This window comes from Phycodurus eques, chromosome 8 (assembly GCF_024500275.1).
Source record: "Phycodurus eques isolate BA_2022a chromosome 8, UOR_Pequ_1.1, whole genome shotgun sequence".
NCBI lineage: Eukaryota > Metazoa > Chordata > Actinopteri > Syngnathiformes > Syngnathidae > Phycodurus > Phycodurus eques.
In genome coordinates this window covers 10669638-10691250 of record NC_084532.1, presented here as the reverse complement: position 1 = coordinate 10691250, position 21613 = coordinate 10669638, and the positions used below count along the sequence as shown (strand labels likewise).

Genomic DNA, 21613 nt, shown 5'->3' with positions numbered 1-21613 from the left:
ATTAAATAGACAATATAATCTAAATATTTAATCATGTATCCCAACAGTAAGTTATAAAAACATTAAGATATTTAAATAATAAAAAAAAAAAGATACATTGGGAAGAATGCGGTGGAACAGCGGGCGACTGTTTAGCACATCTGCCTCACAGTTCTGAGGACCGGGGTTGAAATCCTGGCCCCACCTGTGTAGAGTTTGCATGTTCTCCCCATGCCATGCGTGGGTTTTCGACGGGCACTCCGGTTTCCTCCCACATCCCAAAAACACGTGTGGTAGGTTGATTGAAGACTCTAGATTGGCCATAGGTGGGAATGTGTGTGCGAATGGTTCAGGGTGTACCCCGCCTCCCACACGAAGATAGCTGGGACAGGCTCCAGCAGCCCGCGACCCTAGTGGGGATAAGCTGTAAGGAAAATGCATGGATGGATGGGAAGAATGCTTAGAAACTGTTTTTTTTTTTTTTTTCATTCTAGATGTTTGAGTAGAGGGCTCTGTAAAGTCAGTATTATTGCTTATAAATGATCGGCAATATTCACATTTATTTTTTGTTGCCTTTATTCTAAACAGTGTCAATTTCTTACCCCAGGTTATGAGCTCTTCGCCATCATCAGTCACATGGGAGCGTCCACAATGTCTGGACACTATGTTTGTCACATTAAAAAGGAAGGAAGGTGAGTTGAAAAACAATGCATTCTTTCGAATGTACTTGTATTGAGTCATTATTATTTTATATTATTATTATTATTATTATTTTTTTTTTACAAAACAGACAGAATTGTATTAATGTTGAAAATGTCTGATAACAAATTGTTTTCTCACCATTCTGCTGCAATAATGGCTTTTTAATTACGAGAGAAGCCTTTATTTCTTGACGCATAATAATATTTTATTCTCCTCTCTGTCTGATTTATATAATGCAAGGGGGACTTTATGCTGATATCAAAACAACAACAACAACAAAACAACTTATATTAGAAAGTCAGTTGCCCACTCGATAAGTTGCCGAAGCCACCTTAGGGGCAAAATATTTAAGCGTATTGCGTTGTCGTTGGGTTTATCATAGAATTAATTTAATGAAATAGTTAAAGGAGCCATGTTATGCATTTGTCGCACAGTTTACAATAGCTCCCAGGTGTATTTAATAACATGTCTGTAGCATGCTTTTTTTCCCCAAATACCCCTTACGATAAAAAATGATAGTTTACACTTTCCACATGCAGTCACTGATGGTGTAGTGGTACACTCGACTGACTTTGGTGCAGGCAGCGTGGGTTCAGTTCCCACTCAGTGACGGTGTGAATGTGAGTGCGAATGGTTGTCCGTGTCTATATGTGCCCTGCGACTGACTGGCGACCAGTTCAGGGTGTAGTCCGCCTTTCGCCCGAAGTCAGCTGGGATAGGCTCCAGCGTCCCGCGACCCTAACCAGGATAAGCGGTGTTGAAATGGATGGATGGATGGATGGATGGACGTTCCACATGCTATTATTGTCTTGATGAAATCAGCCAGCCCTTATCTCGCCTCCCACCTAATGCCAGGCCAATGGCGAGTCCAGATCCCGTTACCATAATGCGGTCTACTGTGTGGACCTGTATGTGGTGTTGCACACACATCGGCAAACACAAATACGCCTCCACCCCCACCGAAACAACAAACAATAATAATAATATAATAATATATGCTCATCAGCAACTTTATATTATCTGGCTACATATGTTGTGCCACAGCGTGTGTTCGAATAGCCGAAAAGTGAGCGTTATAACACTCCAACACTGATGTTATTTGTTAGGATGGAATTTTGCATTGTTCTTTGGCATCAACTCAACAGACTTTCCTAAGGCAAAGCTACACTGCCCCGACAAAGTCAGAACAGCTTCTTCCCTCTTGCGATCAACTTCTTAAACACCTAACCTACAATTTCATGACAACATGCTGGCAATTTTTTTGACTTGACTTCGTTGTCACATTTCTGTGGGGCCAATTATGTATTACTCGTGCTCTCACTGTAGTCGTCTCGCCATGTTGCACTATTTGCATATACTGGCCACTCATGCCAGAGTAGCATCTGCTCCATTTGAACACTAATTGAGGAGTATCTGCAACATTTGCGCAACCAACATTGTCCCAGACTATTGCACTACTCGTCACTTTAAACCGCATACACTCCTTGAAGTCTCGGCGCCCTTTGCACAATGGTCATTGCACCGGACTATTGCAATATTAGTCATTTGAACTGCTCTAAGCGCTAGAGGACTTACCAGATAACTAACAACCCTTTACTGCTCAGTGACTGTTTTTTTTTTTTTTTGTCAATGTCTTTCTGTCTCCAAAGTTTTTCTGTAAATTGACTGTCTGTTGTCGGACTGCTCCAAGACAAATTCATTGTGTGTTTTTGGACATACTTGGCAAATAAAGATGATTCTGATGATTGAGTCACTTGTATATCAAGGTGCCACTGTTCTCGGTTGTGCATTTTTATACACACAATAATATGTCAAGTTCTATAATATATCTCTTTTTAAATAGCCATGATATGATGTCACGTGTGCCTCTTTGTGCAGGTGGGTGATCTACAATGACCACAAAGTGTGTTTATCAGAAAGGCCTCCAAAGGACTTGGGCTACATCTACTTTTACCATCGACTGTCAAGCAGTTAAAGTTAAAGTTAGCACCCATTAGCACCCCCCCCCCCCCCCCCCAAACCCCCTCACCCCTCCCAACCAATGAACAACTGTCATCCATCCTGGGAGAATGGCTCCCAACGGTACCAACAGGCTCAGTGGTAACCATGGAAATATCACTTCAGACCATCTACCTGCCTTAACCACGAGGGCGGTGAGGGAAAGCGATGTGCTCTTTTTGTGCGTTTGTGCTTGTTGTTGTTGGACAGCGGGATGTGTGCAATGTCTGGCGTACTCTACCCCCAAAGACGTGCAACATCATATCTCACTGGTACCCGTTAGATGCCTTCAGATAACGTGGCAGTATTTTCTAAAAGGTACATTTTGTAAATGTATTGCAATATATCAAGGTAGTGCCAGTGCTTAACACCAACATGGTCTGGGATGTCAAAAATGTGCAATTCGTGCCTTTCTTTTTATTTCAGATAGGTCCTTGAAATTGATATTGTTGGACAGTGGACAAAGCAGACCTTTCTGTGGCCGCATAATAGCTCAACCCTGACGCAATTTAATGTGCTAGTTTGTCACTTTTACCAACAAAAAACTTTTTTTTTTTCTTCAAAATTATAGTATTTTCCTTCACTGAAAGCACTTTTTTTTTTCTTCAATCAATAATATTTTGCACCCCATGCCCAAGCAGAGTCTACAGTAGCTACACAGAAGTGAATGTGATTGTGATTTAAATGTCAACTCCCATTACTACTGTAAACCCGTGAGAGAACGTCTCTATTATATTGAGGTCCTTGCTACTACACTTTGGGTCTTTTAATACAGAAAGGCAAATGTCTCAGCAGTTTAAAAAAATAAATAAAAAAATAATAAATAATAAATTAAAAAAAAAAAAAAAAAATATATATATATATATATATATATATATATATATATATATATATATACATAAATATTATATTTATAATAGACAATATTCCTGTCCAAAGCAATATGCACTACAAGCAAACCTACTGGATTGTACAGACCTGCACTGAATGTGTAAACCTGAAACAATAACAACAGAGATTTGTTTTAATACGCACGCACCACGTAGTTAGACTCGAAAATCCACAAGTAATTGATACGCCCCCAAAAAAGGTTTGTCATTACATATCAATGCCGCAAGAAAGCATCACTTATGTCAAAGGAAACGCCTCAATTAACCTTGACATACTTTGCAAATAGGCAAATGTTGAACTTTCACTGTACATGTACCGTATTTCCTCAAATGATGGCTTCCGCTCTAATAGATGCCATATCCCGAATATTCACCTGGTGCATCCGTGTGGATGAATAAACACTTCCTTTGTTTACCTCAAGGAAAGAATAACAGCAGGTAGCTGTAATTACCTTTATTATGACTGATACCAACATGTGTCACAGTAGTAAACACGCACCGCATCTGTAAATCTGAAGTTTAAAGAGAAAGCGAGTGCAGCAAGGTGTTGGGAGAGAAAGGTTCCCATCCCGCCTGTTTTCCAGGTCGCGGAATGGTGATGGTACAAAGTCATCTTTGGCGGTAGCATGAAATGCATAACAGAGACGGGACGACGTCTGTGTAAAACGGAATGTCGGACTACTGGGACCGGGGTTTGCAATTTCGCAACACTACTCCACTGACGTCATCACACGTGTCTTATTATCTGATTGCGGGATGTCGTGCTGGCCTTCTCACGATCGACACTAGAACTCTCTGCCGTTGGGTAAATAATAGAAAATTATATGGGTAAATACGTTACAGTACTTCACATCCTTAACGGGATTTTAGCCTGCGCTCATATTCAAGACTTGAGATTCATATTTCTTAAGAGGAAATAGACACCCACATATCACAATACCGGTTAGTGTCGTATCTCAGGTTTCTGACGTGTCTGCCCTTGAGGGCCGATGTAATATTTCAGCAGTGCTTCCCTTCAACAACGCTGTGCCTACAAGGTCCTTGAGCAAGTTTAAATACAGTCTATCTCAACATAACAATTCCCGAGGCAGTGAGAAAATGATCAAGCATCTCTACGGAAGTCCCGGCTCGCTTTTGCATCCCCTGTGTCGAATGGAAGGTTCTCATGTGATCAGTGGCCGCCGCCTGGTAAAGTCATCTCGACGGTGTCGAGTGCTGAATATCTTCTTATCTTCTGTTGTCATGTCATATTCTGTTAATCTCCAAGCACCCGATCATATTATCGCGAGTGTATGTTTTGTTTGAGTTTTACCCTTCCAGCTGTTGTTCAAGATACGGTTCAATTCGTCTCCACAGTTAGCATGTGCACTAAACGTTAACATTTTAGTTATTTGGATTGCAAGGCTGTACTTTGCTGGGCTTTCTTTTCATGTAACTAAATGTTCAAGTGGTTCTTTGTTGCCTTTTTAGAAACAGATTTGGGCAAATGATTTTAGTTTTCCTCAAGAGATTGTTTTACGTCGACTTTTGAAATGTATGCCTTTATTCAGATATGGCTTAGCCGTATGTGAATAGAGACATGCCAGTATGCTCAATGGCACTGTTTACTTACGATGTTTGGGTAATTTAATAAACAACACTTTGTCCCCTCTTGCCTTTTGTTTGGAGTTTTTTGAAAAAGTAATCGGAATTGTTTAAGGCCGCATTTACATGGTGGGAAAATCGGATCTCTGTCAATGCAACTCACAGTTCAAACCAACAACATTGAAGAATTGTATTGACTTATTATTCTTTCCTCGCATGATGTTGCTGCCTGGTGCTGACACATTTATCACAAAAGAATGCAATTAGGACATAAAACACAATTTACAAAATGTAGCATGTTGCTAGAAGTACAGAAGCAGCACAACTAACTTGAAATGGCGACATGGAGCATTTGACCGCTATCCAGATACAAACTCCAGTGTTGGCTTTTGCATGAAACCGGTGAAGTGACCAATGCAAATATCTACATATTTTTTCTGTATTAGGCACATGCAGCCTTTTCTCCTAGAACAACACAAAGACATACACATGGAATTTGTACGTATAACAACTTTATTTTTTGAAAAGATTACTTTCATATTGTTCATTTTAAAGGTTCTAATGCGTTCATTATGATTATACAGAGTAATATGCATTATAGTGTCGAACTACATGAATTGATGTATATAAAGTGTATCATTTCAATGTTGTCCCATCAAAATATCATTTGCTTCACACATGTAGGATGCATGGCTAAACAAAACAGCAAAATGCCTTTTGTACACTTGTACGAGGACAAAAATACTGATAACTCTCATAAACCCCAACCATTTATACCCTTTGACAAAAACTTTAAATGAGTGTAAGAACTTGACATGTAACGGAAAATGACGAGGCACATTTATAGATTTGTTTTGACAGTCATAAGGCAAGAGAATGATTTTTAAATAAAATCAAGCCAAAGTTTAGAATTCAGTGACTAATTCATCACATGGATAAATAGGACGGGTAACATATGTTATTTTTAAGAGCAGAATTTAGTTACACTGTACTGTTGGTTTTTGCAAAAATATCATTGCAGATTCAAAAGGAGGACCATAAATCTCTTTTGTTTCATTTATGTCAGGTGACGAAGTATTTGGGCCACACTGCTAAACTTAGTCCTTATCTTAATGTTTGCTAAAGCTTGTATTACACAAACATTATTTTTTTCCCCCATGTAATTAGTTTTTTTCAAATTGCATTTTTTTTCTTACTTCAACTTTTCTCCCAATAAAATGTTTTTTTTTTTCTTTCTTTGTAACATCTAGGCATTGTAAAAGGAGTACTGCATTGTACATTACAATCTTTTTCTCTGCAATGTAACAACTTTATTCTCATATTCTCTCATATTTGATCATAAAATAGCAATTTGATCCTAAAATGGTAGATTGTCCTAATATTTCAACATCCATCCATCCATTTTCTTTACCGCTTCTCCTCAGTCGGGTCGCGGGCGTGCTGGAGCCTATCCCGGCTATCTTCGGGCGGGAGGCGGGGTACACCCTGAACCGGTCGCCAGCCAATCAACATTTCTCTCATAAAATCAAACTTTTTCTTGTTATATTATTACTTTATTCTTTCAAAAGTATGACTTTATTCCCATAAAATTAAGATTTAAGTCTGCTTAAAAATAATAATAAAAAAATATATATATATGTTTTTGATGATTTATGGTAAGATTCCAACTTTCCGATAACATTAAGTGTATTCATATGTATATCAAAAATAATTTTCAGAAAATGTAACTTTCTTCTTGTAAGTCTATGGCTTTATTCTTGTATTGTCACTTGTATATTCAGTTTGGCCCTAGTTCTGCGTCACGCATTTCATGATTTGAGATTGTAACACAGTACTTTTAATATCATCTTGCTAGCTATAGCCTTTGTGGCCATGTACTGTAAGTAAGAAATAATGGTCATCCTCGTCTTTCTGACACTAAATTCTTGCACTCATAAAATGTTTATGACACCGTAATTAATTAGGTGTCATGCAAATGGGTTTAACTCATTTATTGATCAAATAATCATGATTAATTGCAACAACTAAAACATTTGGGGAAATGTATCATTCCAATAGTTGGGGTTATAAGAAAATGTTATCGGTAGTTTTGTACAAGTCAGAATTCCAAAATTCCTAGCAATATAGCTGTGATTGTAGTAACGTACTAGTGAGCTTCATAGTTAGTGTGTGTGTTTATTCTGTCTCCCTTGCGCAGCTGCTCATTCTAACCAAAGCATTTTACAGTATATAGATGTATGTATATTCACCTTTTTTTCCCCTCTAGGATGCAGTTTTTAATTGCAAACATATTGCAATGAAATGTAATACAATATGTTATGTTGACAAGTTACTGGGAATAAAAGAAAGCAGTTCCTCGTTATTCATGCACACAAACTCAATGTAAAGGATCTGGCATGCGATCAAGCTCGTTTTGTTCCTCAGGCGCATGCTCTATGATAGTTCACCTGAGAGGCTTCAACAAGTCGCTTCTACTGACACTCGATGCGATACAGTATGCCATCAAAGGTTTCGTTAAAAAAATAACTTCTTCATTTCGAGCAAAAACAGCAAAGGCCTGCAGGCCTCGATCACAAAACATTTTGTACATTTGGAAACAGACATCATCGTATCAGTTTTCATCCAGAGCTGAAAAATGACAGGTTTGTAAATGACTGCCATATGTCTAGTAAAAGAAAAAGAAAGGTGCTTGTATTGGTGGCCGTTGTGTGGCTACCTGGCAATGTCAGCATGTAGGACAGTGTGGGTGAGGCTGGTGAAAGCAAACCGATGTGCTGGCCAGCTGTGACACAGAGGCACAAAAGACTCATCCAAAGCCATTCTGCCATTTCTATGTGGCCGCGTTTAAGTACAACATTGAAACAATGAGGACAATGGGGGAGGGGATCAGTTAAAAATGGTTTAGGGACCAAAAAACTCTTTCTGGTGGTCTCACCTAACTATTGCTTTCATTGCTGATCACAAACTGTTTCCATCCCTGGCTGTAGATGCTGCAGCTGCATGCACATACAGTAGATTATACAGTTTGTCCTCAGTTTATGGCGCACATAAATCATAGGTTAACGCAGTAGTAAAGTCATCATTACAGTAAATGTATGAAAAACACTTGTCTGGCCATAAATATAAATGAAAAACAATGAATAAAGCATTAACTGTGCGTCGTTCATAACCTCAAAGTGACATGTCGGGACCGTCGTAAAACCAGGACCCCCCCCCCCCCCCCCCCCCCTGTATATTAATTATGTGACCAGAAATATTAGAACACATCTCAAAACGAATTCATTATTCAATCTAGGGTTGGTTACACCCCTTTATTCCCTCTAATTTTACATTTTTCATCTTCTCAACATCTTTTAGAGAATTTCCAACTTTGTGGGGAATTGTTTTGGAAAAGCCCTTTTCTGAAAATGTCTGTTCTTGTTCTCGTCATGATTGCGCCTCATCAACTAGTGTACATTAGGACAAGGGAATGAACTAGAATAGATATTGCAAGCCAGGCCGACATCAGTGACCTCTGACTGAACGTGCCAGGAAAGTAGAGCAGTGATTCCCAACCACTGAGCCAGGCACATTAGTTCTGATGTGAGGGATCATCAGGTGTACCTTGGGAAATGATCCAAATTCACTTCAATGGTCCGAAAATGTATTTGTTATTTACTCCAAACAATGGATGTGGGTTCATCTGTCTATGCCAGTGACGTTTAGTAACAGAAAGAAAAACCTTTGTTTCAACTAAACGGGCCCAGATTCCACACTGAATAAGTACATTTGTGAGTATATTGAGACACATTAATCATTATAGTAGTACATTTATCTTTAGTACTATTTTGTTTGGTGGTGTGTCTGGGGAATGTGAATGACCCCATAAAAAGACCGGATTGTACAAATATTTTGTTCATGTTGCTGTGATTTTCAAAATAGGGGAGGCATAGCCGCATGTAAAAAGCTAAGCTAAATATTTTAGAAGAGGCCAAATAGATTGAGCTTTAGTTTTGGATTTTTAGTTGAGCGAAGAGTCTGGTGCAGGCAAAAATTGGATACGATATGCTCATGATTATTGGATTTTGGCAGCCTGCTTCAGACGATTCCTCCTTGTTGCAACACCAACTCGTAGTTCGTGACAGCACGAGGTCATTCACCCACTGGCGTCACATTTGACTACCACCGAACAATCTTGCGATGTGATCAGTTCCGTTTCCTGTCAGTACTCTGGTGTTCTTTTTCAAAAGGTATCCCACATGCTTTCACAGGGAAAATCTGCAGTGGAGCACTGATAGAATTCTGACGTTTGAGGTGGAAACGAGGCCAAAAACAACACTACCCCATTACACAACGTGCCACAACAGGCTAAAACTTAATGGATCGTGTTGCGTGTATCTTCAGATTTGGGTTTATCTGCTGTTATTGTCTCACGTCACTTTCCTAATGAAATCCTTGCCCTTATTCACCCTGTGACCACACGACTGCACGATTGGAAAGATGAATAGCTCAAGCGCTCGGCTCTGGCTTCCCCTGATAGCATTCTGAGCAAGTTGTTTTTTTTAAGGTCCGCTAAACATAAAACATGACCTTTTGCATAGGATCAGAAAAAAAAAAAAAAACACCCCCCCCCACCGATCACCAATCCACATCTTCAGCCTGGCAGGGCCGCAGCCACGCTGAGCTAAATGTTCAGTAAAGCAGATGAGCTATCATTTCCTCCTTTTTACTGAAAAGGAAAGGACGTTGCTGACTTCACAGAGTAACTTTTAGATGATGCCTCTGCAGAAGACATATAACACAACTTCTTAGGGTATTTGACTTTTCTGGCTTCTTACAGTCATTTATTTGTGACCAAACTCTTATTTCCACCAAGCAGAACAGTGTGATTTGGTATATAATTGTCGAAGTGCTATATTTTTCTATCCTTCTGTGAGAGTACCCTATCCAAACCTTAACCTTGAACTGCACTGCTTGGTGAAAACGATAGTTCCCGCTTGAAACGTGAGTGTGATGTACTGGCGAAAAATCTGTATTGAAAGGATGCCTGATGTCAGAGGCAAAGTTTGAAGGTTTAAAAGCTGTGTTGCCTAGCTGCAAAGTAAAGTTCTTTGAACCATTAACATGAAGTGAACAAAGATTTCAACAAAAAAAAAAAAAAAAAAAAGTAAAACTGAGACTTCGTCAAATGAGAAAACGACAACAAATTAACGGCTCAGAAAGATTTCAAGTTTAGAAGACGGCAGTAAATCAACAAAGTGAAACCAGTCTGGTAATATTATATATAGAATGGGATGCAATGGCTTCATGTTTTTGTGTTGCCATAAAAATAGTATCAATAAATCTTGTTGGCATGCTTTTGAGTAAGGCTTACACAACCTGGCTTGCACATTCCACTTGGATGGAGGAGGTTACCGGTTTGTCTCAAGTGCAAAAGGGAAACTTTTGAAAAGTCATGCGGGAGCGTTATTTCAAGCCAGGAAGAGAAATGTGAACTTCAGGTTATACGGTGCAGTCGTTTTCATTTGCTCAATCAAAGCGCCCATGAGTCTTTCTGAGTAACTGAGTTGTTTGGAAAGCTTTGTTTTCACAAAACGTCATCGGTTGTGTGCCAACAGCAAACTGAACATGACGTTCCCTCTGTGAGCTCTCTCCTGGTTCAGCTCTGTTCCAATGAGTGAGCCTGTTTTTAATTGATCTATTCTCTAAGGCATTGCTCGTACAATCTTCGCCCGTCCTTGTGCTCTTCAGGATACTTGCAAATTGCAGTGCAAATCTGTCACAAAGCAGTCACTTGGAAGAAGTTGTCCTCAGAATTGCTCCAAGGTAACTGGGCTGGACGACGTCCATAAAAAACAAACAAACAAAACAAACTCCAGACTAATATCTCGTGCATTACATCCACTGCATTCTGATGTGTCCACTTTGGGCTTTCAGCTACCGGCTAGAAGAAAGAGGAGGAAATGTGGTCGACGCGACGTTACTATTCCTCATATGTCTAAGTTAAAAGCTCGCATGAGGTGATCCAGGTCACCAATGTTTGCAGCCTGGAAGAGCTCGGGCTGGTCCATCATGGACAAAGCTATTCTGAGAGCGGCCCAAATGTTTCCAGACATGACCTGGTGTGACTGCTGCCGACTCTGGCTTTTCCGCTGAAGGCTGAGGGCCGTCAGGAAGTTTCTGGCCGCCTCTCTGGGGAAACAAGTACAATCACTCATGTTTAATTGGGCTGCCTCATTTATGATAAAACCTGATTCTCCGGGCCTAACCTTGACACTGAAAACCTCAACGGTTAAACACAAACCCGTCTTGAACGTCGGATGTTCGGATTTGAAAACCATTTGCGCATAAGAAATGAAAAAAAGAATGTCTCGGTAAATGGAAATAATCTGTGTCAGACTGTCACTGAAGTTTCACAAAACATTAATTAACAGTACAGCCGATGTTTTAAATCAAATTTGAACTTAACTCTTACGAATGTGTAAAATATAAATTGGATGACACTCTTTAACGAGAGAATCATGTGACGTTGGGGGCATTTGACTTATGGAGATTCCGCTATGGTTGCTTCTCTTTATTAAGGCCAGTCATAGCACCATAGCGCTCAATGTTTGAGTAATATGTGTCATAATTGGTTATCATTGTGAGACCTGATCAGGTTTTGTTTCATAAATTCAAGTAGATGCTTCCCTGTTGACTTTGTTGCTGTTTGTATTGTGTCTGGGGTTTGGTGCCTTTCATTTTTGTGACCAATGACTTCTCTCTGCCCGACTGAGACACATACTTCATCTTCTGAACATCATGTCATATCCCAACGTGGATGTCTTACTAATTGACATTTCTGTTGGATCCCTTATCACATTGTTCCAAAAATGCTACATAATTATCATTCTGTGTACATGTTGCCAAAGGGCTTCTATAATGCAGCAATAGGTAAATAATGTTTATGGTCAAAAATACACAAACCATATTTCTGCCGTTTGTTTTTATCGTTCTGTTGGGTTGGACCTTCAGTGTGGTCACTCCTGACTCTCTGTTGTGTGTGTTTTTTTTTTTTCTATTTTTATTTTTTTTAATAAGGACAAGGCAGCCCTGAGCATATAGTCGAAGTATAAGTGTGGTCACATTTGATTAGTTCTGTCGAACTTGTCTGGCAGTGACGATGACTTGCGTTTCGCTCTAAGGATTCAACGTTGTCTCACTCAAACTTTTTTTCCTAATTTCCAGCCCCTAAGCGATTGCACTCGCTCACCTGTGTGCTCCGAGGTTAATGCAGCTTATTCCCAGGTTGTAGCGGGACCTGATAAATCCCGGCTGCAGCTCCAAAGCTCGCGTGTACGCCTCCACCGCCTCCTCGCTCCGGTCTCCGTTTGCCAGCGTGGCCCCGAGCCGGTTCCACAGCAAGTAATCCTGGGTGAAATATAGATCTTTTAATTCCTTAGAGCTGAATTATATGCTTTGCAACAAAACAAGCAGCTCGGTTTTTGCTGTGAAAAAGTGACAAAACGTCAACGTCAGCTCCTTGCTAAACCTAACAAGGGTAATTTAAGGAGAGCTCAGTTATATCACTCACAGTGTCCTTGTGCTTGTTTGCCACCTGCAGGCACACACATACGCGCGCGCGCACACACACACACACACACACACACACACACACACACGCACACACACACACGCAGAGGTCATGGTCTACGACAATACAGGGGCCTTTTAGCTAAGATGGAGCGTTGCAGTGGGGATATAATTATCTTTCTTTGTGTTCAGAGCTAGTTGTGCAGCAGGGGGCACATATTACCAAGTCAAATGTGGGCGGTTGGATTTAACAGTGTGTAATGTTCATGCCGACCTGGGACATCGTGGAGGAGAACAGATGCTCATTTGCATCAAGGGGATGCAGAGACACCCAATAGATTTTTTGTATCCCTGGGCATATTGACGTTTTCTGTTTGTTTTGTGTGAATGAGCGCTGAGTACATCTGTATGAGGGTCCATTAGGGGCATTATTCAGGATTAGCTTGCACACTTACTAGTCAAATGGTCTCATACACACGACTGAAAGGCTGTCATACACAAGACTGAAATGTTTTCGCTCATAAACACTTGTCAAATGCTCTCATAAACACTCGTAAAATGTTCTCATACACACTACTCAAACACGCTCAGGCAAGCATGTCACTGGCACTCATGTCCATCACGCTCACAGCGCATGTCAATCACGCTGACGCGTGCATGTCACTAACGCTCACATGCACATGTCAATCATGCTCATGAGTGCATGTCAATCACGCAAGATTTTAGACAGAGTGAGAGTTGAGCGGGACGTGGTTTCAGTGCATTCAACGGACAAGCCCACAGCCTTCCAGAACAGAAACAGTCTGATATTTCATGATTTTAAAGCTTCATTTTATATGCTATATATATTTCTTTCAAATATGTCACCGTTGTTACCAACACTCTGTGTTGTGTCACTTTTACAGGACATATTTTCACACTACAGGGACTTCATCATGGAAAGGGAACTTGTTTACCACATGCAGTAAGTCTTCACACCTTCATCCTTCGGAGAGACTGTTTATGTGCTTCTGTGCTGCTGTTTTGGTTAGCAACAGAGTGGAAATGGGTTGAACTGTTAATGTCCATATGAAAAATAGCATGTAAGAACTGAACGCACTCCCCGTTTTTTTCTTCTCTTTGCTGGGGCAATTTGAGGGAGGCATTTAGTTCTCAGATGGACAACTGACTAATTGGGGCACAGCATTTCTTAGAGGAATGGCAAATATTCACACAAATGCCCCTGTCAATAAATGGATTTTTGTTACTTACTTAAACAGGTCTGACAAATGTTCCCTATTACGTAGATCCTAAGAATAGTCCAAGTACATTATTCATATCACATCTCATGCGTCAATCTACAGTCTAATGTACAGTCCATGTTTCTGTCTTTCCTCGACTGAGTGAGTATGTGGCTCTGCTATACCTCAGGCCGCACCGACAAAGCCGTGTTGAAAGCATCCACCGCCTTGTTGAACTCGCCACTGAGGTTGTAAAGCACCCCGAGACCCGTCTGCAAGTCTGGGTCAACGGTGTCCGAGTTGTGCTGGACAGCTTCCAGGAAGAGCTCCTTGATCTCGGGTAGCATGGAGCTGGGGACATGTTCAGACGAGGATTAATGCGACGCCACATTGCTGAGTGACAGTGACTGTTGTTCGTCTCTATTCAAAGAGAGGTATAAAACAAATGATAAAGTTTTTCCATTGTCACCCCCCCCCCCCGAGGTCAGGCATTACATGTGCATGGAAGATGGGAGTAAAAGATAGAGTGGATAATTGCAGAGAACAGTTAACCAGCAGGGTTAAAGGAGAGGGATGGAGTGAGCAGCAGAAAGACTAGAATAAATAAGATCCTTCATGGATTAACGGGAACATCACGGTAATTGGGATGTACCTGTATCTCTTCACTTTGACTAGTCGATTAATGATTGGATAGAGTGCTTCTTTTCCTCGGGAGGAGAATTAAGCCTTTTCTATCTGATGTTCAAAGCCTAAAACCTCAATTTTAACGGCTTAAGATAGAAGCGTCTCTTCCTAAAGCAGGGATTGAGAGTGGTTTGGGGAGGAGGATGCGGCGGTCAAGATAGTGAAAGAACGCCGGCACCAGCCATGGTTCACAGAGCTGACTAGTTCTAGTCCTTTGACACGGTTAATGGAAGTCAGAGTAAAACAAATGAGCGTGTTGAACACATGATAAATATATGATGTGACAATGTCTTCTCTTGGTCAGCATGTTGGAGTTAAAATTATACTTTGGCAAGCTCCTTTGAATGATTTGACAATTTTAGCATCACACTTTGTGACAGCATGGAAATCGACGTGTCACATTTTGCACTGATGACCTTGGGGGACACTTCACTGAAAGTGACTATTAGGGCCACAATAATTAAGTCAGGCTGGCAACCAGTCCAGGGTGCACACCCCACCTCTCGAGCCAAGTCGAGTGGCAAAGTCTCCAGCTGATCCGCCACCCTAATGAGGACAAGCAATTACGTAACTACAAAATGGATATTTTTATCTATATAAACAGAGACGGACATTCGGTTTTCTTAATAATCAGGCCAGTAGTGAAAATTGAGTAGCAAGGAGGTGGCTAGTCAAATGCACCAACCTTCAAGAAGTGAAGAAAAATGTAAAGCTCCACTACAAAACATGAATACCACCATTTTGTTGAATACCTTTCATGCCTGCCAATGTTGGGTGCATGAGACATCCTGCGCTGGGAGTTTGGGGATCCCGCAAGATGTTTTTTCCCCTTCAGGAGGTGTTTGTATTTCGGATTGTGTCGCAACCAGCGGAGCAGAGCCTCGCAAGCGTCGTAGCGCATGCCCGTGTTGGTCAGGCTCACCGCCAAGGCCATGAGGGCTGGGAGGTTGTTGGGGTGGAGCTCCAAACACCTGAATGAAGACGGGAAGCGGGTGAGGTTGCACGCATTAGCGTGCAGGATTACATTCTGTATGTATTGTCCTTGGATTTGCGTGCATAGAAAGTGGTGTTGTTGTTGTTGTTTCTGATGAGGTACCACAGATGAATTTTGGATGAACGTCTTGGATTACATTAAAGATTTAAAAGAGAGACCAAAAACAAGATCTAACAAGACCAACTCATGTGCCAAACTCTTAATCTCTGTTAATCTCAAAGTAAATGATTTCACCCTGCGTATTGAAGGAGAGGGTTACATAAAGTCAGAATACTCCAACCCACTGTGCACTAATGACCTTCTTCTTTTTTCATAATACAGAAACAAATACAACAGCTTTGAAGTCATAAGCAAATGTTTGTTACATTTTATTGAAACCTTTTCTGACACAAAAAGAATAACAATAGGATGCATCCCATCCAAAGTGTTGCCAGTGCAGCTCCAACAGGACTAAAGCCAGGTAAAACATCTAATCTCACTTCAAAACATTGTGCACACAGATGGTAGCTGTTACATAACAACAACACAATGTGGACTCAAGTGCCTCATACTTGACTGGTGACTATCTGGAAGATTAAGTGCACAAATGGTCTCCCCAGTAATCACATTTACTTGGAAAAGCAATTATTATTATTATGTTTTTGTACATTCAATTTCATAGCACAGTCTACACGGAATGAAAGACTTTGAATTGTGGTCTGGTAGATTTCTGTGGACCACATAAGAGAAATTTCTGCTTACAAAACTGTGGTCTAAGTTGCCTGTTAATACTTTGCTTGTGTGGATGAGATCACTTTTTATATAAACAGTTGATCAATGGCCCAGTTATTGAATTACAATGAATACGTTGGGTAACAGGAAAAAAGAAAGTCATTTCTTAATAAGATTGCAAACGGGGGGGAACATTTCCGGTATTCTTTTGAAATCTTTGTGAGACTTTCTTTTGGAAATTTCTAGATTCTTTTGTAAATATCAAATGGTGGATTGGACACTACCGTGAGACTTATATTATTTCCCCAATAATTGTAAAAAATAATTTCGTTTGCTTTGCTTTATTTGCTAATTGGACTGTAATCAGGTGAGCGTATGTCTTGAAATTGTGGCCACTCTCCTAATGGGTTCGTCATCCAGGTAAAAAAAAACGCCTCCCTCAAATAGACTCCTCCCTTTATATTGTTAAATAATTCAAAACTGCATTTTTTCCAAATTATAGCTTTGCACCTGAATAGATGACTTGATGATGATGACATTAACGTAATAGGACTGACAGTTTATATAAGCCTCTTATACATTGCCTGTTTTTTCCCCATATCGCTTAAGTTGTTATCCAATGCATCATTTATTTCTTTACCTCTGGAGGGAGACAATTGCCGCCTGCTCATTCTCGTTTTCGGCCTGGGTGGTGCCCAGCACTTGCCAAGCCTGCAGAGAAGCAATAAGGAGACTGTATAAGGAGAAGCCGGACTTTCATTATTTGTCACCCAAGAACCAATCTCCATCACAATTCAACATACAGTATAGTGTATAGGGATTGAGAGGGCGAGTTGTTTGGCCACAACAAATCTTTCCTCTTGTCTTTATTGGAACCAAATGTTGTCCATCCATTGCCAATGTTAGACAATCAGTAGCTGGAACCACTTCCATTTTCTACCCCAGGATCCGAGCAAGTAAAGCTACTAAAGTAGCAGACATTTCTCAAGAAAAATAGCACATACTGTGTTTCCAATACCACAATAATCCAGCCATCCATTCCTTTTTTTTTTTTTTTTTTTTTTTTTAATAGCGTTTGTCGTCTCGAGGGTTGTGGATGAGCAGGAGCCTAGCCCAGCTGGCGGCGTACAACCTGGAGTGGTCGCCAGCCAATCACAGAGCACATACAGACAAACAAGAATGCACACATGGATGATTACTGTAATAGGAATCAATGCTTTTGGAATGTGGGAAGAAGCCGGGGAGACCATACGAACGAGAACCTCAGAGCTATTATTATTATTATTATTATTATTATTATTATAAGGCAGACATGCAAACCACGAGACTACCGTGCTGTCACAAGAACTTTAATTCAATAAAAACTTTAAATATGAGCAATAGAGCAATGAAGCAAGTTCCCCAAATAAGCAGTAGAGGGCAGAACAACTAATTTTAAATCCATAATGTGAGATGATAAAATCGCCTCTGTTTTGTCTCTGTAAATCCTCATGTTAAAACCTCCAAATGTTAAAGATAATCTCCGCGTATGCCTATTTTTTTTTTTGTCCCGCTCTCTTAAATAAGGGGAGAAATTATTTCTCGGAGGTCTTCGGAGTGAGGCAACGAGCCATTAAGCGCCCCAGGTGGAATTTTGGAATCGTATTAGTTCTATACACTGAGGGATTATCCATTCCCTGCAAAAATTGGCACATTTCTGAATATTCTCGGGGATACCAAAAGCACTGCGAAGGCTTTGCTCTTTCAACCTGCAAAGAGGTCACTCGTGACTAAGAAAAGGAGGGAAGGGGAATAAAATGAAATGAGTGAAGACTCATCTCACTGGTTAAATGGAAATTCTCATCAAGAGTACGAGCAAGTTGGGCCTTTTTGTTACAGTAAACAACTCAAAAAGGCAGAAGGCTTTCTAGGCAATCAGCGTTCAGCCTGTGCGCTCTGAGGACAAAATCTGCCTTGCACAGCTGGCAATCACTGAGGCTTTCTTTCTCTATGGTTTCTCTCAGCACGAGCCGGCTAGGACGGAGCTTTCTGCTCGCACTCTGCCACAGTCAAGTTGAGCTGTGCAATCTTGAAGAGTTAGCACATTTTGTAAATATGCATCTCAAGTTATGTTGCTGTGGCGAACCTGCTTGATTACAGGTAGTTTACAGTCAGCCACTTTTAACTGAAAAATGGATCAAATATATTGGTCGTTAATTTACACTGTGGCAATTTGCAGCCTGGAAACACAAACCTCTAAGAAGAAGAACACTGATTTAACTACATTCACTTAATTGGTCTGAAAATGAGGTGCAGGTATCCACTACAAAGCTTTGTTCATCTGTCTATGCCACCAACATGTAGTGACAGGCAGAACCTTTAAATATTTTCCACTAACATGAGTACCCACCTGTTGTGGTGCTGCTTTTATGTAGGGGGACACTGCTCAATACTCACTTATATGATTTTTCGAGGTAAAATTGTTGTTGTTTGCTTTGACGTGAGAGCAAAAATTTGAACTATGAGCACTGTGTGGTGACAATGAACTCAACTAACTTCACAACAAGCAGGTTCGGCAGATAGTGAACAGGCTTTAAGCTGTTTTTTGACACTCCCAGTTGAAATTTACTGTCAAACTAAACAAAACAAAGAGATTTACACACTGTGTATCTAAAACAAGCACATAGCTTTAAGTCAACTTAGCTTGATGCTAATAAATAATCCAAAATGCCATAGACAGGCTAACAAAGCACCGGTGTTACGGTATAACCTTTTAAGCAACGGCCATTTGAACACAAATGGTGCAGCAGCACATTTAGCCACATAATATAACAACACTCACAGGCATACTGTATACTCTTTATCCTCTGTGAAGAACAGCTAATATTACTGCAGTTTATAGAGGAGCTGTGACTGTGTACTGTATATCAGTATGTCTGTATTATATTTCCCCAAGGTACAGCTCCTCTAAGCAGCAGCAAAGTGTTCATTGAATTGAAGGAAAAAAATGTGGCAGAAAGAGTTACATTTTTTTACATTTTATTTAACTACGTCATCACTGTATGTTTTTATGAATTCTAATACTGTGATATTTGTGATATGCTTTTGTGATATTTTTCTTTCGACAAAAACACTGCAAAAGATACTGTTGATTGTTTTTGGGAGATTGGAACAGATTAATCAATAGCATTTCCATTCATGACAATGAGAAAAGATGATTTGAAATAGGAGTGTTTTGAGTTACCGGCGTGGTCATGGAACAAATTAAACTCGTATCTCAAGGCACCACTGGCTTGGTATGCAAATGATAGCGTTTTCAGTTGTTATGGTAGGGATCGTTTTGAGTCTTGCATCTTTTTTTTCTTGGTCTGTTACATAAAAATAAATAGGAATTTGCCACATACTGTACAGTATACTTTGTGTGTGTGTTTGTATACACTGTCATTAGTGCATTGACCTCTGAATCGTGAGGATCCTGCAAGACAGCTGCTTCCAGCATCAGCACCGCATTTGGCAAGTCTCCTTCTCGAGACTTCTTCAGCCCCTCCTCAAACGCATTAGGCAAGTCCTTATAGGGATTATCTGTGTGGAAGTAGTAACCCTGTCAGCAAAAACAAAAACAACAACAGAAAACAAGTTCAGTGGTGACGTCAGTGCCCCTCGGATGCAAAGCTGCAGCATCGAATCGATCGTTACCACATCACATAAACCCTGGACTGGGCTCCCTGGGGTTTTTCCCTGTTCTCTTTAAATGTTAAACTTTGAATTTCCCAACTGTGATTACCCAAGTGTGTTTACGGGCGCCTCTGAGCAAGATGACTTTGAATGAACTTGCTCTGCGCTGGGATCAATCAGGAGGCCCGCGAGTGTGCTTCTTAAGTCTTCCTCATATAGGAAGGTCAGTTCATGGGCTCTGCCTTTAAACATATTCGCTTCCTGCTCGATGCTCAGGTGACCGATATATCACATCTTCTTCAAACATACAGTATATTAGTTAGATAGAGGAACACGTCAACCGAGTGTGTCCGCCCTTATAGCGTACTCATTGAAATACTGAAGAACTTTATCCCACAGATATCATTGACTTATGTACATGACATTTATATATTAGCATTTTTCTTTCAAAATGTTGTAACCATTATATCTATATGTGAATATGATACTTTCCCCCATATTTGTAACTTTTTTCATTCCAATCCTGACCTTTCATTGCTGATCTATTCTGACTAAAGCTTAATGGAACAAATATGCTTCCTTGTATGCACAATATTCCAATGGACAGCAAGAGGTGATGCTTACAAATTGTGCTGCACTGCTTTGTATCAGTTTTAGTTTTCTCTGAAGTTTCAAGGCTCACACGTTCACTTGTGGGAGGAAGTAAGTACATACAGGTCAAAAATGATTTCTACTAAATTCTTTCAAAATAAGATGCAGAAAAGTTGAGTTTTCCAGCAAGCATGAGTGGAAATACACAATTTTTATATGAATAAATTCCTATTCATTGCTCTTCAAACAGAGGCTCTTTTGATAACAGGTGCTTTCATTTCAATACCTGCAAACCAAAATAAAGAAACAGTAGAGCTTTCAAAGTCACACACAGCTATTACTTAATTGGATGACTTAAATGTTGTAAAAAAATAAATAAAAATACTATTCCATGAAATGTTTATACAGGAAATTTTTTTTTAGTAACATTTTAACATAATATAAGGAGACGTTAACACGGCATAATACAACAAGATAATGTAAAGCTACTACATGTTGAAGACATTTACAGTATACACAAAACACACTTATGGAATTAATCACAACCTCGTGAGATTTGCTGAGGTCATACATGATGATAGTTGGAACTTTCAAGTTTTCTTGGCTTTTGAAGATTATTTTCCCTCAGAACATTTTGGTAATATTCTATTATTCCTTCATTCATCTTCTGTCGAGAGGCGGGGGAAAACCCTGAACTGGTCGCCAGACAATCACACATTATTGTTTATTTATTTGGATCCCAATTTTAGGGGATTTAGAAAATTTGATTACAGCTTCAGCTTCCAATAAATGCAATATCATTTCCATGGCAACCTAAAAAAACAACAACACCCATTTTAATGGTTTCCGAACACAGACATTTCACTTTGTGACTACATGTAGAATATATATTTTTTGATTTTACGCAAGGATAGATACATTATGACTCCATGTAATGAGATTACCTTTATCGGGAGTGCGAGAACATACATTATTTATATGAATGCGAGGCATAAAAAAGATTGGGAGTTACAGCCTCCTAATCATGGAGGACCACTCTCATGGTGTGTTCGCAC

General features: G+C 40.0%; 2 protein-coding genes across 7 annotated transcripts in view; one reads left to right on the top strand and one right to left on the bottom strand.

The window, feature by feature from the left end:
• Positions 1 to 2681, top strand: part of usp13 (ubiquitin specific peptidase 13) — a 54046-nt gene extending 51365 nt beyond the window's left edge. For all 3 annotated transcript variants that reach the window (XM_061683391.1, XM_061683390.1, XM_061683389.1), the window contains exons 20-21: positions 587 to 671; positions 2560 to 2681. In XM_061683391.1, coding sequence (XP_061539375.1) covers positions 587 to 671; positions 2560 to 2656 — 182 coding nt within the window. In that variant the 3' untranslated portion in view covers positions 2657 to 2681. The remainder of the gene's footprint in view (positions 1 to 586; positions 672 to 2559) is intronic.
• Positions 2682 to 10293: 7612 nt separating this feature from the next.
• pex5la (peroxisomal biogenesis factor 5-like a) overlaps positions 10294 to 21613 on the bottom strand; it is a 100448-nt gene continuing 89128 nt past the window's right edge. For all 4 annotated transcript variants that reach the window (XM_061684223.1, XM_061684220.1, XM_061684222.1 and 1 more), the window contains 6 exons: positions 19750 to 19893; positions 16954 to 17024; positions 15361 to 15579; positions 14110 to 14275; positions 12385 to 12542; positions 10294 to 11324 (listed from right to left, as the gene is read on the bottom strand). In XM_061684223.1, coding sequence (XP_061540207.1) covers positions 11123 to 11324; positions 12385 to 12542; positions 14110 to 14275; positions 15361 to 15579; positions 16954 to 17024; positions 19750 to 19893 — 960 coding nt within the window. In that variant the 3' untranslated portion in view covers positions 10294 to 11122. The remainder of the gene's footprint in view (positions 11325 to 12384; positions 12543 to 14109; positions 14276 to 15360; positions 15580 to 16953; positions 17025 to 19749; positions 19894 to 21613) is intronic.